The following is a 19,382-nucleotide window of genomic DNA, read 5'->3' on the forward strand; positions in this document are numbered from 1 at the left end:
GGCCCCCGCACCGCAACAAACGGCTTCAGCCTAGAGGGGTGTACAAACCACCGGCGCCTCCCCCATTGGATTCGAACGCACTGAGGCCTCAAAACCTCAATAACCTCGACGGGGCCCCGCCACGGGCGTACGAGTTTAGAGGAGGTCGCGAGTGGTACCTGGGGACAGTGCAGCCATGCCCTGTCCCCCGGCTTCCACTGCAGCACGTGCGCGCGAGCCAGTCTGAGGCGCTCGTTCGCCTTCTGACGCCTGTCAGAATTTAGCCTCGCCGCATCCCGCGCCTCAGTCAGTTTGTCAAGGTTAAATTTAACGTGATCGTCCAATTTAGATTTGCCCAGCGGCACGTGGATCTGCAACTGTGCCCGAACAGGTGGGTCGGGTTCGCGGCCATACATAAGAAAGAAAGGTGAAAACCCCGTCGCAGCATGGGGAGCCAATCTGTATGCCGCTAGAACCCCTTGAATTTGTAAGTCCCAATCAGCCTGTGAGTCCGAAACTTGCTGCGACAACATAGACGTGATGGTGCGATGCAGACGCTCGACCATCCCGTCCGTTTGCGGGTGATAGGGGGAGGTTCGAATTTTTTTCGTTCCCAGGAGATCACAGACTTGTTTTAGGAGTTTCCCCGAAAAATTTCTACCCTGGTCGGTCAACAACCGCTCCGGGGCACCTTTGTCCATGACATAACCTTGGACAAAGGCGTCGACGATGGCTGCTGCCGACTGATTCGCCAGGGGCCAGGCCATAGGCCAGCGCGTAAAATATTCGACCCCAGTAAGCAAATATTTATTTCCCCTGGAGGTGGCGGGGAACACTAGAGGGGGTAGCGGCCCCCTCACCCGGATAACTGGGGATACCCCCTAGCTAATCTCACCTATCCCCAAGTCCTCCTCTAACGAGCTAGGGGAGGCTAACTGGCCCGACACTGGTGAGTCGGGCTACGGTCTCCGGAGTCCCAGGGTCTAACCCTGGTTCACGGAACCACGCCTCTGGCTCGCTCCTCTGCAGCCCTGACAAGGGCGGCGTCGAGGGGAGTCCAGGGCTCTAGCTAGAGGATCTTCACTCTTCCTCCTTCGTTCCCAGACTGAGCCCCGAGCTCTCTTTGTCCTCCCCCTTTATACCCCCCATCAGGATCACAACCCCCCAGGCTGCCTGATGCGGACGTCGCTGCGGGCACCCCCCCCGTGTACTCCCGTAACTCCGCCCACTGTGTTTGTTACCCATTGGATCGTATGCACTTACAGCCCTCCCGTAACAGCCCTACATATGTAACTGTGTGTGTGTATGTAACTGTGTGTGTGTATGTATCTGTGTGTATGTAACTGTGTGTATGTATGTAACTGTGTGTGTGTATGTAACTGTGTGTATGTATGTATCTGTGTGTATGTAACTGTGTGTATGTATGTAACTGTGTGTATGCAACTGTGTGTGTGTGTAACTGTGTGTGTGTATGTAACTGTGTGTGTGTGTGTAACTGTGTGTATGTATGTAACTGTGTGTGTGTATGTAACTGTGTGTGTGTATGTAACTGTGTGTATGTATGTAACCGTGTGTGTGTATGTAACTGTGTGTGTGTATGTAACTGTGTGTGTGTATGTAACTGTGTGTGTATGTAACTGTGTGTGTGTATGTAACTGTGTGTGTGTGTAACTGTGTGTGTGTATGTAACTGTGTGTGTGTATGTAACTGTGTGTGTGTATGTAACTGTGTGTGTGTATGTAACTGTGTGTGTGTAACTGTGTGTGTGTATGTAACTGTGTGTATGTATGTAACTGTGTGTGTATGTAACTGTGTGTGTATGTAACTGTGTGTGTGTATGTAACTGTGTGTGTGTATGTAACTGTGTGTGTGTATGTAACTGTGTGTGTGTATGTAACTGTGTGTGTGTATGTAACTGTGTGTGTGTGTATGTAACTGTGTGTGTGTATGTAACTGTGTGTGTGTATGTAACTGTGTGTGTGTGTATGTAACTGTGTGTGTGTATGTAACTGTGTGTGTGTGTAACTGTGTGTGTATGTAACTGTGTGTATGTATGTAACTGTGTGTGTGTGTATGTAACTGTGTGTGTGTGTATGTAACTGTGTGTGTGTGTAACTGTGTGTGTGTATGTAACTGTGTGTGTGTGTAACTGTGTGTGTGTGTAACTGTGTGTGTGTATGTAACTGTGTGTGTGTGTAACTGTGTGTGTGTATGTAACTGTGTGTGTGTGTAACTGTGTGTGTGTGTAACTGTGTGTATGTATGTAACTGTGTGTGTGTATGTAACTGTGTGTATGTATGTAACTGTGTGTGTGTGTATGTAACTGTGTGTGTGTATGTAACTGTGTGTGTGTGTAACTGTGTGTGTGTGTAACTGTGTGTGTGTATGTAACTGTGTGTGTGTGTAACTGTGTGTGTGTGTAACTGTGTGTGTGTATGTAACTGTGTGTGTGTGTATGTAACTGTGTGTGTATGTATGTAACTGTGTGTATGTATGTAACTGTGTGTGTGTATGTAACTGTGTGTATGTATGTAACTGTGTGTATGTATGTAACTGTGTGTATGTATGTAACTGTGTGTGTGTATGTAACTGTGTGTATGTATGTAACTGTGTGTGTGTATGTAACTGTGTGTGTGTATGTAACTGTGTGTGTGTGTGTAACTGTGTGTGTGTGTGTAACTGTGTGTGTGTATGTAACTGTGTGTATGTATGTAACTGTGTGTGTGTGTGTAACTGTGTGTGTGTGTGTGTGTAACTGTGTGTGTATGTATGTAACTGTGTGTGTGTATGTAACTGTGTGTATGTATGTAACTGTGTGTGTGTGTATGTAACTGTGTGTATGTATGTAACTGTGTGTATGTAACTGTGTGTATGTATGTAACTGTATGTATGTAACTGTGTGTATGTATGTAACTGTGTGTGTATGTAACTGTGTGTATGTAACTGTGTGTGTGTATGTAACTGTGTGTATGTATGTAACTGTGTGTATGTAACTGTGTGTATGTATGTAACTGTGTGTGTGTAACTGTGTGTATGTATGTAACTGTGTGTATGTAACTGTGTGTATGTATGTAACTGTGTGTATGTAACTGTGTGTATGTATGTAACTGTGTGTATGTAACTGTGTGTATGTATGTAACTGTGTGTGTATGTAACTGTGTGTATGTAACTGTGTGTGTATGTAACTGTGTGTGTGTATGTAACTGTGTGTATGTATGTAACTGTGTGTGTGTATGTAACTGTGTGTATGTATGTAACTGTGTGTGTGTATGTAACTGTGTGTATGTATGTAACTGTGTGTGTGTATGTAACTGTGTGTGTGTATGTAACTGTGTGTATGTATGTAACTGTGTGTGTGTATGTAACTGTGTGTGTGTATGTAACTGTGTGTATGTATGTAACTGTGTGTGTGTATGTAACTGTGTGTGTGTATGTAACTGTGTGTGTGTATGTAACTGTGTGTGTGTGTATGTAACTGTGTGTGTGTATGTAACTGTGTGTGTGTATGTAACTGTGTGTGTGTATGTAACTGTGTGTATGTATGTAACTGTGTGTGTGTATGTAACTGTGTGTGTGTATGTAACTGTGTGTGTGTGTATGCAACTGTGTGTGTGTATGTAACTGTGTGTGTGTGTATGTAACTGTGTGTGTGTATGTAACTGTGTGTGTGTATGTAACTGTGTGTATGTAACTGTGTGTATGTATGTAACTGTGTGTGTGTGTGTGTAACTGTGTGTGTGTATGTAACTGTGTGTGTGTATGTAACTGTGTGTGTGTATGTAACTGTGTGTATGTATGTAACTGTGTGTGTGTATGTAACTGTGTGTATGTATGTAACTGTGTGTATGTATGTAACTGTGTGTGTGTGTATGTAACTGTGTGTGTGTATGTAACTGTGTGTATGTATGTAACTGTGTGTGTGTATGTAACTGTGTGTGTATGTAACTGTGTGTGTGTATGTAACTGTGTGTGTGTATGTAACTGTGTGTGTATGTAACTGTGTGTATGTAACTGTGTGTGTATGTAACTGTGTGTGTATGTAACTGTGTGTGTGTATGTAACTGTGTGTGTATGTAACTGTGTGTATGTAACTGTGTGTGTGTATGTAACTGTGTGTGTATGTAACTGTGTGTGTGAATGTAACTGTGTGTATGTATGTAACTGTGTGTATGTAACTGTGTGTGTATGTAACTGTGTGTGTGTATGTAACTGTGTGTATGTAACTGTGTGTGTATGTAACTGTGTGTATGTATGTAACTGTGTGTATGTATGTAACTGTGTGTGTATGTAACTGTGTGTGTATGTAACTGTGTGTGTGTATGTAACTGTGTGTATGTATGTAACTGTGTGTGTATGTAACTGTGTGTGTATGTAACTGTGTGTGTGTATGTAACTGTGTGTGTGTATGTAACTGTGTGTATGTAACTGTGTGTGTATGTAACTGTGTGTGTATGTAACTGTGTGTGTGTATGTAACTGTGTGTGTGTATGTAACTGTGTGTGTGTATGTAACTGTGTGTATGTAACTGTGTGTGTGTATGTAACTGTGTGTGTATGTAACTGTGTGTGTGTATGTAACTGTGTGTGTGTATGTAACTGTGTGTATGTAACTGTGTGTGTATGTAACTGTGTGTATGTATGTAACTGTGTATGTATGTAACTGTGTGTGTGTAACTGTGTGTGTATGTAACTGTGTGTGTGTATGTAACTGTGTGTATGTATGTAACTGTGTGTGTATGTAACTGTGTGTGTATGTAACTGTGTGTGTGTATGTAACTGTGTGTATGTAACTGTGTGTGTGTGTGTATGTAACTGTGTGTGTGTATGTAACTGTGTGTATGTAACTGTGTGTGGGAGGGAGGGAAGACAAAGGCGGTCGGTAGGCGGTGTTGATTGGCCAGGGAACAGGCTCGATCCGGTGCTCAATGGCGTAAAGTGTCGTGGGACGCGGGTCTTGGTCTGTAATGAACAGTGACGTCATATGTAGTGCCTGTGATGAACAGTGACGTCATATGTAGTGCCTGTGATGAACAGTGACGTCATATGTAGTGCCTGTGATGAACAGTGACGTCATATGTAGTGCCTGTGATTAACAGTGACGTCATATGTAGTGCCTGTGATGAACAGTGACGTCATATGTAGTGCCTGTGGCGAACAGTGATATCATATGTAGTGCCTGTGATGAACGGTGACGTCATATGTAGTGCCTGTGATGAATAGTAACGTCATATGTAGTGCCTGTAATCAACAGTGACGTCATGTAGGGGCTGTAAATGTCTGCATGTTGAACTTCTTTCGCGCCGTGCGTAGCCGACCGTTCTAAAAACCCGAGTTTGTCAATGTGGATGATGATGATGATTTGAAAGTGCATCACAGCGCCCAGTGGCTTTCCTAGTGTCGCAAGGAAGAGCATTCCAGACGGACGCAGACGCGCACAAGACGACCGATCAACAGTGCGGACATATTAACATGGCTTCTTCTTCTTGAGTGCTGCCTAACGGCGTGTGCGACTTCACGATGACATTGGTCCCGGTCTCGCACGGCGTGTAGAGTTTGTGCTGATGTTGTTAATTGTAGCCATGTTTTGATGTCACTGAGCCATGTCGTTTTTGGCCGTCCTGGTCGTTTTTTCCCTTCGATTTTTCCTTCCAGGATTTGCTTTAATAGCCGGTGTTTGTGGTCGTTTCGGGCAATGTGGCCTAGGTAGTAACACTTCCTGCTCATGACGGTCTTCAGCAGTTGCCTGTCAGTGCCCATATCTTGCAGAACTTGTGTATTGGTGGTTTTGGCTGTCCATGGGATTTTCAGCATTCTTCGATACAGCCACATCTCGAAAGCTTCGAGCCTTTTTGTTGCTGTTGTTGTCAGTGTCCACGTCTCTACTCCGTAGAGACATGGCTAATCACGGCTAAGAGGTCATTGATAAACACGTGTGTGTGTGTATATATGTACCATGCGATGCCCAGAATAATGATGAACATATTAATTGTCGGATGACGAGCCGAACTCACAATGCACGTGTGTGTCGCGCTGTGTGTCCCATCGGTATGCGGTACGTGTGGTCGGTATGTACTGTAAGTGCGTGTGTCTTTGGAGTGTACGCATAGGTATGTGCACACGCGTGTGTGTGTGTGGTGGTGGTGGTGTAGCGGTTAGCGCGCTGCCTCCGCTAGGTCGACTCAGCCTCAAATGAATAACCTCGTGGCGATTTGTAAACATCGCCACTGGGGAGACAAAGGTGGCCGGGCATCAATAGGTGCTCGCTAACAGCACTTGCCCCCAAAGTGTGTTCAAGGCTATACGGGGGATCTTTGTCTGTGATCGCGAACTGAACTTAAGATCTGCAAGTTTCAAAGGCAAAGCAAAGGTCCCCCGTATAGCATTAACAGGCAAGTGCTGTTGGCAGAGCACCCACGATAGTTTGTTGACCAGCGTCACGCCCGGCCGCCTTTGTCTCCCCAGCAATTCCGGTGCTAGTTATTTCAGGCCAAGTCGACCTAGTGGAGAACCAGAGCCGGGTTCCCGTCGCGACCGGGAATCGTAGCCGTGGCGGCCTTCATAGGCGCGGCTCGCGAACAGCACTTGCCCCAACAGTCCGTTTAGGCTACACGGGGAATCTTTGTCTGTTTTGTGTGTGTGTGTGTGTATGTGTGTGTATGTGTGTGTACTGTATATGGCTACACAAAGACAAAGATCCCCCGTGTAGCCTCTGAACCGACTGTTGGGGCAAGTGCCGTTAGCGAGTAGCGCATGTGAAGGCCGGCACGGCAGGCGAGTGGAGGGGGGGGCAGCACCACGCCCGACCGCCTTTGTCTCCCCCCCCACACATCACACGAGGGTCGTCATTTTCAAGGCTGAGTCGACCTAGGGGAGGCCCAGGCCCGGCACAGATAACCGACACTTGGCGTTGGCGATTCTGCACGCAGCACAGCACACGGAATGCTGTAAATTGTGACGACGACGTTTTTATAGAAGCGATGGAGAAATCTTAAATGTGTCGAAAATACCGCAGAGAATATTCTTATAATTATTAGAGATTTTTTTTTTATCTTACATATATATATATTTTTAAACGTCCACTTTTTCACATTTTATTTTAATCCGCCAACAATAATATCCGCGGTGCTGGCCTCGCTCACAAAGTCAACTCTCATGGGTTGCCTGACGCCACGTGCCAAACCCTCGCGCGGACAAAGACAAAGATGCCCCGTGTAGCCTCAACAGGCTGTTGGGGAAAGTGCTGTTCGCGAGCCGCGCCTATGAAGGCCGGCGCGGCACACGAGGGGGTGGGTGACGAACAACCACGCCCGGCCGCCTTTGTCTCCCTCGTAGCGATGCTTACTGCACACCGCACCGGGTTCTCATTTGAGGGGAAGCCCAGGACCGGTTCAGATAATCGTCACTGGTGTTGGCCGTGAGCGGGAATCGAACTCGGGACGCCGGGTTCGTAGCGCAGTGGGCTAACCACGACACTACCGCAGAAACACACACACACGCACACACACAAAGACAAAGAACCCCCGTAATAGCCTTGACAGACTGTAGGGGCAAGTGCTGTTAGTGAGCACCTATGAAGGCCGGAACGGTACACGAGGGGGTGGGTGGCTAGCACCACGCCCGACCGCCTTTATCTCCCCAGTGGCGATGTTTACATACCGCACCAGGTACTCATTTGAGGCTGAGTCGACCTAGGGGAGGCCCAGGACCGGTTTAGATAGTCACTGGTGTTAGCCGTGAGCGGGAATCGAACCCGAATCGCCGGGTTCATAGCGTAGCGCGCTAACCGCTACACCACCGCTCCCCACACACACACGCACGCACACACACACGCACGGACACACACGCACACACACACACACACACGGACACACACGCACGGACACACACGCACACACACACGCACACACACACGCACACACACGCACACACACGGATACACACGCACGGACACACACGCACACACACACACGCACACACACGGACACACACGCACGGACACACACGCACGGACACACACACGCACGATCCCCATAATCAGTGGACCGAGTAGCTTGCCTCCTGCGTGGAGTGTCCACCCCCATCACGACAGGCGACGGATTCCCGCGACTTGCCGCGAACTCATTGACTCTGCAAGGCGTCCTACCCGCCTGTGCGCGCGCGTCTTAAGGTGCACCGAGCCTGGCACAAGCGCCGTGGTGACGTCTCCGCCACTTGGTGGCGAACGGCTGCTGCTGCTGCTGTTGCTGTGGCTGTTCCCAACTTCATAGGTTCTGGCGAACAGCACTTGACCCGCCAACCCCACCACCACCAAAGTCTGTTGAGGATAACGCGCTGGGAGACCTTTGTCTTTGTACCTGGCGCGGTGGGTTATACATCAGCACTGGGGGAAGACAAAAGCGGTCGGGCCGTAGCTGATGGCCACCCACACCGTGCCGGCCTTCGTATCGGCAGCAGGGCTGTTGCGGCTGCTGCTGCTGCTAGCTATGCCCCCCCCCCCCACCTCCACAAGCACGGTCGTGATGTCGATGTAAATTGTCATTCTCTTGGTTGTTTCGGTAAAGTCACGTAGAAGGGGAAATAATGATAAAATAATAATAAAAAAACATCATAAAAATAAAAAAACATAATAAAAAATTATTATAAAAAATAATAAAATAAATAATAAAATAAAATTCTCACAGAGCTGTGGGAAAGACAGCGCTCTGTTTCTTGACCTGGGGACGGCTGCTTGTGTTGTGGCCGAAACGTCGTGAGAATTTGTATTTTATTATGTTTTATTTTTATAATTTTATTATTTCCCTTCTACGTGACTTTACCGAAAAGAACCAAGAAGATGAATCCCTGAAGTCACGAAAGCTTTAAATCGAAATGGTCATTCTCATTAGATGTATTTTTGTACCGTAATAATTGGCGTGCATGTGCACACACGATATGCGCATTTACAAACACAAAACACGAAAATCTCCCGTTTAGCCTTAAGAGACTGTTGGGGCAAGTGCTGTTAGCGAGAACATTAAACAAAGATAAAGCCCCCCGTATAGCCTTAACAGACTGTAGGGGCAAGTGCTGTTAGCGAGCACCTATGAAGGCCGGCACGGCACACGAGGGGGTTGGTGGCCAGCACCACGCCCGACCGCCTTTGTCTCCCTAGTGGCGATGTTTACACACCGCACCAGGTACTCATTTAAGGCTGAGTCGACCTAGAGGAGACCCAGGACCGGTTCAGATAATCGTCACTGTGTATTGGCCGTGAGCGGGAATCGAACCCGGGTCACCAGGTTCATAGCGCAGCGCGCTAACCGCTACACTACCGCTCCCCACATTCAAAACACACACGCACGCGTATATACACATCGCGTGAACGCTGTGTGTATGTACTCGTGTGTTCATGTGTGTGTACGTATGCACACGTACGATACGTATTGTGGGCGCAAATTCACGTGTGTGTGTACCATACGTGTGTGTGTGTGTGTGTCGTGTAGTAAGGAGCGGTAGTGTGGTGGTTAGCCCTCTGTGCTTCCGAACCCGGCGAACCTGAGTTCGATTCCCGCTCACGCCCACCAACAGCAAGTGACGAAAATCGCAAACAGTCCTCCTGCGCTAGGAGATGTTAACTACCTCGCCTGGTGTGCAGGAGGGCGTGGGTTCGATCCCGACCCTGACGCCTGCTGCTGCTGCTGTATATTTGGAGTCTGCGTGTCTCTCTCTCATCATCATCACGGTGGCTAGGAGATGTTAACTACCTCGCCTGGTATGCAGGAGGTCGTGGGTTTGATCCCGACCCTGACGCCTGCTGCTGTATATTTGGAGTCTGCGTGTCTTTCTCTCTCCCCGTGGTCGCGTGGATTTTTCTCCGTGTCCTCCGGTTTCTCCCTCCACATTTAGTATCATCACCACCACGCGTCTCAGAGTTATTTCGCCGCTGGCTCTACATGTCCACGTGGTGATGATGATGATCAGCCGCCACTTCGTCCAGCAGCTGTCACCAGTGGTGGCGAGGTCGCTTCTGAGAAAACAGCTACGTAGCAGCTCAGTGGGGCCTGACCTGGTAAAACAATTTGTTTTAATAGTTAAGAAAGGAGTACCGGGTGCGTTGGGTAAACGTCGCCACGAGGGAGACAAAGGCGGCCGTGCTGACATCCGAACCCTGGGGACCAAAACAGCGGCAGGGTGCGTCTGTCACTGACGTGTGCGTACGATGTGCAATTCATGTGACATGTTACATGTCAACATGCTAGCTGCTGGTGTTGTTGTTGTACATGCGTGTGCACACGTAGGTTAGTGAATCCTTTGTGCGGTGTGTGCCTCTCTATATGTAGTTATGTAATGTTGTATATTACATGTATGTATGTACTCTGTGTGTGAGTGTGTGCCGACACACGTGTGTGTGTGTGTACGTGCGTGCCGACACGTGTGTGTGTGCGTGCTGCACCGTGTGCATCGCAGGGTGCAACACTCGGGGCTCCCCATAGTCCAGGCCAGGCCTTCTCTACTGCTGGATGGCAGACGGGGGGGGAAGGGGGGGGGCACAGACAGACGATAGACAGGCGAACAGGCAGACAGACGAACAGGCAGACGGGGGAACAGGCAGACGGGGGACGGAGAGACTGGGGGACAGGCAGAGGGTGAGGGAACGAGATGGAGAGACAGGGAACGAGAGAGAGAGAGAGAAACAGGGACACGGATTCCGAGAGAGAGAGCGAACGAGACAGACGCGAGACACACACGGGGGCCTTGGCCATGAACATCTGGATCTTCAGCATCGCACGAAGCTCAGCCTGACCCTGCTGATGTGACGCTGAACGTCAAAACAACTTCCACCGCCGAATAAACAGCTGGCGCGTCGCCAGCATCGCTTCCAGCACCGCCTTTGACTGCTGATGAGGCGCTGAATGTCAAAGCCGGCCTTCAAGGGCGCCGCCCGCATCGAAGCCATCGCTACTGCCGCTGCTGATTCTGCGCTATCCTCCGGAAGGCCGTGCGGCTCATGGGACGTGTGATCAAATAAATAAAAAATGCGCGAACTCTTCGCGTGGGGGGGGGGGGCGAGACAAACACGGGGGGTGAGTCGTTATTGTTGTGTCTGCACGATGCGTTTGCGACACCCGGCGGAGCTATGGGCGAGGTTATATGGCGGGCTGCCTACACACACGGGATGTGTGTGTGTGTGTCAGTGTGTCTGTGTGTGTGTCTGTCAGTGTCTCTGTGTGTGTGTCAAACTCTACCTCCGTGTGTCAGTGTGTGCGCGTGTCTGTGTGTCTGGCACACTCTCCGTGTGTCAGTGTGTCAGTGTGTGTCTGTGTGTGTCTGTCAAACTCTCTCTCTCTCCGTGTGTCAGTGTGTGCGCGTGTCTGTGTGTCTGTCAAACTCTGCGTCTGTGTGTACACGTGTCCGTGTGTCTGTGGAGCGGTGGTGTAGTGGTTAGCGCTACGCTGCGCTATGAACCTGGAGACCCGGGTTCGATTCCCGCTCACGGCCAACACCCAGTGACGATTATCTGAACCGCTCCTGGGCCTCCCCTAGGTCGACTCAGCTTCAAATGAATACCTGGTGCAATGTGTACACATCGTCACTACGGAGACAAAGGCGGTCGAGCGTGGTGCTGGCCACATACCCCCTCGTGTACCGTTGCGGCCTTTAGAGGTGCTCGCTAACAGCACTTGCCCCTACAGTATGTTAAGGCTATACAGGGGATCTTTGTCTTTGTGTCTCTGTCAGCACTTGCCCCTACAGTCTGTCAAGGCTATACGGGGGATCTTTATCTTTGTGTGGCATTGTCGTTGTGCGTCTTTGTTTGCAACGGGTCAGCGCGCTGCGCTACGAACCCGGCGACCCGAGTTCGATCCCCAACACCACCAGTGGCAGCGATTGCCTGAACCGGTCCTGGGCCTCCCCCTAAGTCGACTCAGCCTCAAACGAGTACCCGGTGCGGAGCGTGGTAAACATCGCCGCTGGGGAGACAAAGGCGGTCGGGCGTGGCGCTGACCCACCCACCCCACTCTGCGTGTGCGCGCCACAGCGCCGGCCTTCGTAGGTGCCGCCGCCGCTGCTGCTGCTGCTGCTCGCTAACAGCACTTGCCCCAGGAGTCTGGCAAGGCTATACGGGGGATCTTTGTCTTTGTCAAACTTTAACCGGGTTTACGACGTGATGAGCGAAAGGTGCCGCGCAATAAACTCGCAGTCCGCAGTGCGCCAATCCAGACGTGGATTTTAGTCTTTTCTTTTTAACGCAGACAAAGATAAAGGTCTCCCGGATAGCCTTCAACAGCCTGCTGGGGCAAGTGCTGTTTGCGAGCGCCCTACGTCGATGGCCAGGACCTCACCCCCATCGCCCGGGCCGCCTTTGTCTCCCCCCACTGCTGATTGCCGACGAACCGCATCGGTTTCTCGTTTAAGGCTGAGCAGACCTAGGGGGGGCAGGACCGGTTCTGATGATCGTTGCCGGTGTTGGCCGTGAGCGGGAATCGAACTCGGGTCGCCGGGTTCTAGCGCAGTTGTTGCTCATCGATACACTGCCGCTCCCCCTAACACACACACACACACACATGTAACACACATGTAACGCACACACATATGTAACACACACACATGTAACACACACACGTGTAACACAAACACACATGTAACACACACACGTGTAACACACACACGTGTAACACAAAACACATGTAACACAAACACACATGTAACACACACACACATGTAACACACACACGTGTAACACACACACATGTAACACACACACACATGTAACACACACAGAGACGTAACTAGGACTCGGTGTGACTCTCCTCGATTTTTGTTACGTAACAACGATGATGTATTATATAATAATACATAATAATACATCATCATCACACTACGCTATACCAGTATACCAGTATAGCGTAGTGCGTAGCAAAGTGTGTAGTGCAGTGTATAGTGTAGTGTATAGTGTAGTGTATAGTGTAGTATACTAGTAGTGCATAGTGTAGTGTGTAGTGTAGTATATAGTGTAGTGTATAGTGTAGTGTATAGTGGAGTGTTTAGCGTAGTGCGTAGCGCAGTGTATAGTGTAGTATACTAATAGTGTATAGTGTAGTGTATAGTGTAGTGTATAGTGTAGTATACTAGTAGTGTATAGTGTAGTGTGTAGTGGAGTATATAGTGTAGTGTATAGTGTAGTATACACTACTTCAGCCTACCGGTGTGTTGGAGAGTAAATCCACAACATTAACCATTTGAGTCGATCGACGTTTCGCTGGTAACTGCATCAGCCAAAATCATCGGGCGATTTGCCACAATAGCGGGCTGACGTGCTAACTGTCTCGTCGCGTTCTGTTGACGCGACGAACCTCACCGTCGGTGTCGGGTGGTGGCGGCATTGAACGACACACAAACTCACAGCCATCTCACCCGACGACCTCCCAAGTCCACCACCACCACCACGCGTCACGCCGACTTGCACTCGTCGTGCCGCACAGCGAGCGTCTCTTAGCGCCAGTTAGCTGGTGGTGGTGGTGGGGGGGCGAGGATTTTGGTATTTATTGATTTTTTGGGGGCCTAGGGGACCCCCATAGGCAGCTTGTCGTGTTGTCTCCCCCCCCCCATCCCCCACCCCGATCCGTCATCACCACCCAGGCAGAAGCGACGGCCGTGTGTGTCCGTGTGTGTCTGTGTGTGTCCGTGTGTATCTGTGTGTGTCTGTGTGTGTATCTGTGTCTGTGTGTGTCCGTGTGTGTCTGTGTGTGTCCGTGTGTATCTGTGTGTGTCTGTGTGTGTGTGTATCTGTGTCTGTCCGTGTGTGTCTGTGTGTGTCCGTGTGTGTCTGTGTGTGTCCGTGTGTATCTGTGTGTGTCTGTCTGTGTGTGTCTGTGTGTGTCCGTGTATGTGTGTGTCTGTGTGTGCGGGCGTGGTGCTGGCCACCCACCCCCTCGTGTACCGTTCCGGCCTTCATAGATGCTCGCTAACAGCACTTGCCCCTACAGTCTGTTAAGGCTATACGGGTTTTTTGTCTTTGTCCGTGTGTGTGTCCGTCTGTGTGTGTCTGTGTATCCGTGTGTGTCTCTGTGTGTCTGTGTGTGTGGGGGGGGGGGGGGGTGTGGAACTTCTTTCGCACCTTACGCAGCTCCCACGCCGCGGCTAATCGGAGGTGTGGGGGAAGGACAACAAACTAAACACGACAACAACAACAGCAACAACAGCAACAAGCGGTTCTTCTAAACAAAAGCGCTTTCATGGATCATCGTGTAACTCTCAGCTAGTTGTGTTGTAGCCAGCCAAGGTCCCACTGCGCTGCCGTGCAGCTCGTTTCAGACAGAGGCGACCTGGCCCACCACGAGTGGCGGCTGCTTCACGATGTGGCAGCAAATCGTCGCCACGTGGACATTCATAGCAGCGGCCAAACACTCTGCACGCGTGGTGATGATGATTCTAAACGCGCGGTGATGTTGATTCTAAACGCGCGGTGATGTTGATTCTAAACGCGCGGTGATGTTGATTCTAAACGCGTGGTGATGTTGGTTCTTAACGTGGAGGGGAAAAAACCGGAGGACCTCGAGAAAAATTCCCACGCAGAGAAAGACACACAAACTAAAAATATATAGCAGCAGGCATCAGGGTCGGGAAAGAACCCACGACCTCCTGCACACCAGGCGAGGTAGTTAACATCTCCTAGCCACCGTGATGATGATGAGAGAGAGAGACACACGCAAACTCTAAATATACAGCAGCAGCAGGCGTCAGGGTCGGGATCGAACCCACGACCTCCTGCACACCAGGCGAGGTAGTTAACATCTCCTCGCCACCGTGATGATGATGAGAGAGTGAGACGCAGACTCTAAATATACAGCAGCAGGCGTCAGGTTCGGGATCGAGCCGACGACCTCCTGCGTACCAGGCGAGGTAGTCAACATCTCCTAGCCACCGTGGCGACGACTACGTAGCCATCGGAGGTGAGGTTATGTAATGAACTTGTCACAAAGGGATGCGTCTTCATTTTAATTCAAACAAACCCCGTCGCCTGCCTCGTTCTCGATAGATTTGAAGCTTTCGTGACTGCAAGGATTCATATTCTTAGGTTTTTTCGGTAAAGTCACGTAGGTAAAAAAATAAAATTAATAAAAGTAAAATAAATAAAAATAAAATAAAAATCACGACGTTTCGGAGGCAACACAAGCTTCCGTCTTCAGGTGGAACCGTCACAGCCCGACAGCTGTATCAAGTAAATGAGAGATACAGCTGTCGGGCTGTGACGGTTCCACCTGAAGACGGAAGCTTGTGTTGCCTCCGAAACGTCGTGATTTTATTTTATTTTTATCTCATTTAACTTTTATTAATTTAAATTTTTTACCTACATGACTTTACCGAAAAAACCTAAGAATATGAATATCGTTCTCGATACTTTATACGTTTCCACGCGTGCAACGTGACCACACGTGCAAAGTTTACACACGTGCAACGTGACCACACGTGCAACGTGACCACACGTGCAAAGTTTACACACGTGCAAAGTTTACACACGTGCAACGTGACCACACGTGCAACGTGACCACACGTGCAACGAAACGTACATCGGTGATAACGACACCGCTCTTCACGCGCCGTCGTCTGAGAGCGCGCGGATTGTCGGAGCGAGTCGCGGCCTCTCGCCCAGTCATCGGCACGGACCCCTCGCTGCCGAGTCGCACCCCCATCCCCTAGGTCGACTCGGCCTCAAACAAGTACCACGATATATTCTTGGTTCTTTCGGTAAAGTCACGTAGAAGGCAAATAATAAAATGATAAAAATAAAACAATAAAATGCTCACGACGTTTCGATTGCAACACAGGCAATCATCATCATCAGGTGTGAAAACCACGGAATTTTATTGTTTCATATTTTTATTATTTTATTATTTCCCTTCTCCGTGACTTTACCGACAGAACCGAGAATATGAATTCCTGCAGTCACGAAAGCTTTACGAAATCGAAACGGGTACCACGCTAAATAGTCGCGTCGTGAAAATCCGCCCCGACACCCGACACGGCCAACATCTCCACACATCGACCTCGGCCGTGGATGGCATTGGTCGCGACATCCTCCTCCGGCGCCTTCAGCCGAGTGTGCCGCGGTGTGGCCTGCGAATGTTGCTACTTGGAAGATGCGTGCGGGCGTGCCCCTGGTGGTGGTGGTGGTGCCGGCTACCCGGCCCCCTTCCTCGTGCGCCCCGCCGGCCTGGGTCGTTGCTGTTCCTCGCGAGCAGCACTTGCCCCCAACGTCGGCGGAGGCTACACGGAGGAGGAGATCCTTTGTCTTTGGTAGTTCACGGCCACCCACCTCGGGGAGACCGCCGGGACTCGCGAACGGCACTTGCCCCACAAGTCCGTGAAGGCTATACGGGTGTGGGGTGAGGGTGGGAAGGGGAGGTCTGTATCTGCTCACGGCCAACATCAGTGGACATTATAATCTGAACCGATCTCTGCTACAGGTCCACCCCCTAAGTCAACTCAGCCTTATAAAACGATCATAGTTGGGCGCGATGTTGAAGCATCATCACAGGCGGAGCTGCTGCTGCTGCTCGCTAACTGCACTTGCCCCAGCAGTGTGCTCAAGGCTACGCGGGCTTTGTGGGAACCTTTATCTGTTGTGCGTATTTCATTTGGCTACTGGTCTCATCGGCCGAAACGTCGAACCCCAGTATGAGTGTTTAGTGTTCGCTTCAGGGGCGCCGTGTTACCGGAACGGTGACTTGCAAAGTGCGTGTAACATATCTGTGTGTGCACATACGTGTAACATGTGTGTGTGTGTGTGTGCACATACGTGTAACATGTGTGTGTGTGTGCACATACGCCCGTGTGTACACTTTGCAGACGCATTGCGTGTGATTACCGTTGTGTGCAGTGTGTGTGTGAGTGGTGCGTAAATACACAATCAGTTTGTGTGGATGTGAATGTACAATCGGTACGCAAATACACAAACAGCTTGCGTGTGTAACTACACAATCTTTGTGTGTACATACACATTGTGTAAATATACAATTGTGCAAATACACAATTCAGCGCGTACACACATAATAAGTATGTACACAAACAATCAGTTTGTGTGTGTGTGAATGCACAATTGGTGTGCAAATACAAAATCGGTTTGCGTGTGTAAATACACAATTGTGTAAATACACAATCATTGTGTACACACACAATCAGTTTGTGTGTGTACGTGCACAGTATGTGTAAATACACAATCATTGTGTACACACACAATCAGTTTGTGTGTGTACATGCACAGTATGTGTAAATACACAATCATTGTGTACACACACAATCAGTTTGTGTGTGTACATGCACAGTATGTGTAAAACACAATCATTGTGTACACATACAATTGCTTTGTGTGTGTATATGCACAGTATGTGTAAATACACAATCATTGTGTACACACACAATCAGTGTGTGTGTGTACATGTACAGTATGTGTAAAACACAATCATTGTGTACACATACAATCGCTTTGTGTGTGTACATGCTCAGAATGTGTAAATACACAATTATGTAAATACACAATCAGCGTGTACATACATACTCGGTGTGTGTGCATACACCGTATGTGTAAATATACAATTGTGTGAATGCACAATCAGTGTGTAAATACGTAATCAGTTTGTGTGCGTAGATACACAGTGTAAGCAAAGACACAATCGGCGTGTGTAAATGCAAAATATGTGTAAACAGAAGACGTTTGTATGTGTAGATTTGTAAATACACAAACGGTTTGTAAATACACGATCGATTTGTAAATAAACAATCGATTTGTAAATAAACAATCGATTTGTAAATAAACAATCGGCATGTATCGTCAGGGAGTGTAAACCACCATCACCACCACCATCATCATCACGTAAACCACCATCAGCACCATCACGTAAACTACCATCACCACTATCACTTAAAACACCACCATCACGTAAACCAGCATTACGTAAACCACCATCACCATTACATAAAGCACCATCACGTAAACCACTATCATGTAAACCACCATCACAACCATCATGTTTCAGTTTCATGTGTTAGGTATAGCCCTGTGTGCCATGTGGCTCTTAACTCGGGTGCAACCGCAACAAAAACATGAACAGAGAACATCTAAAAGTGACGACGTGCAACAGAAACATCCAGGAAAAATCAGCAGAAGCTTCCAGAAAAAAATCACCGTAAATCAACGCTGTGTACAAAAATCTCAGTGGGATGCAAGTCGAACAATAACAACCATGAGACAATTTAGATTAAAGTTATCAGGCTAACTCTGTACTACAACAAACATGGCTAAACCAAAACGTTATCAAAATCGCCAAAATAAAGCTATAAAAACAATGTAACAGTGATCATAGGAACTATGATCCAAATTTAACAATAGGCGATATACAAAACATGTACGACCAAACTTTGCAGCCATAGCTGGCTGCATGAGTCACTCCTTAACAACAGGAGTATCAGCAGCAGTATCAAGCATTTTCAATGCACCTTTAAAGATCAGCACACTATAATCAAAACTCAAGATCATACTTTGCAGCAGACATCCGGAGCGATGCATTTGATTTCAGGCCACTCTGAATAGCACTGGCAGCTGGGGGTGTACAACTCCTCTAGAGCAGTTTTGAGTGCAGATCTCACAGGTAGTGACTCAAGTTGCAGTTGATTGGCGATAGCATTCCAGACCCTGGGGCCATCAACAGAAAAGGCCCTTCCTCCAGTATTTGTACGGCAATAGGGAATATGAAGCTGGTAATTGAGCGAAGACCTTAGGTCACATTTTTTCTTCGAAACAGAGAGGAGATCCAGCAGGTAGTCTGCTGATTTTTTTTGTAAGTACATCGTGAATATATAAGATCTGATGCACAAGCCGTCGATCATTAAGAGATGTTAGGTTTGACCCAATGTACAGATCGTAGTGGTGGGTCCTATATGGGCAGTTCAATGCAAATCTTAAGGCCGAGTGATAAATTGGGTCAAGCTTCTTCAGTACAGTACTGGGGGCTGATTCATACACGATTCCAAACGGAACATAGGGGGAAAGCAGTCCTTGTGTGGATACAGAAAACACATTTTTGTCATTTTAGCAATATAATCAATGTGATCTTGAAAATTCAGTTTTTAATCAAAGATAACCACAAGGTACTTATAGATCTTGACTTTCTCTATTTGATAATTATTTAAAGAATGTTATTGGGAAAAAATAACGTCCTGCTTTAGTCCTGGTGAGAAGCATAGCACCTTGGTGTTGGAGGTAATCAGGACGAGTTTAAGAGCAACTAGCTGATGTTGTAGTTTGTTGAAATCACCCTGGAGCTTAGCAATCACGTCGTCTGGAGAGCGGCCAGCAGTAATCAGCATCATGTCATCTGCAAACAGATTTACCCTGGAATGATCCAGGTCAGTGCCCAAGTCATT

The 19,382-nt window shown here is 48.5% G+C and overlaps 1 protein-coding gene across 1 annotated transcript in view; it reads right to left on the reverse strand.

Annotated features, from left to right (window-relative positions):
• Positions 1-6,842: 6,842 nt before the first annotated feature.
• BRIP1 (BRCA1 interacting DNA helicase 1) overlaps positions 6,843-19,382 on the reverse strand; it is a 22,458-nt gene continuing 9,918 nt past the window's right edge. Inside the window, exon 11 of the mRNA XM_078611610.1 lies at positions 6,843-6,894. Within this exon, the coding sequence (XP_078467736.1) occupies positions 6,843-6,894 (52 nt within the window). The remainder of the gene's footprint in view (positions 6,895-19,382) is intronic.

This window comes from Lampetra planeri, chromosome 37, assembly GCF_965212315.1.
Source record: "Lampetra planeri chromosome 37, kcLamPlan1.2.h2, whole genome shotgun sequence".
Taxonomy (NCBI): domain Eukaryota; kingdom Metazoa; phylum Chordata; class Hyperoartia; order Petromyzontiformes; family Petromyzontidae; genus Lampetra; species Lampetra planeri.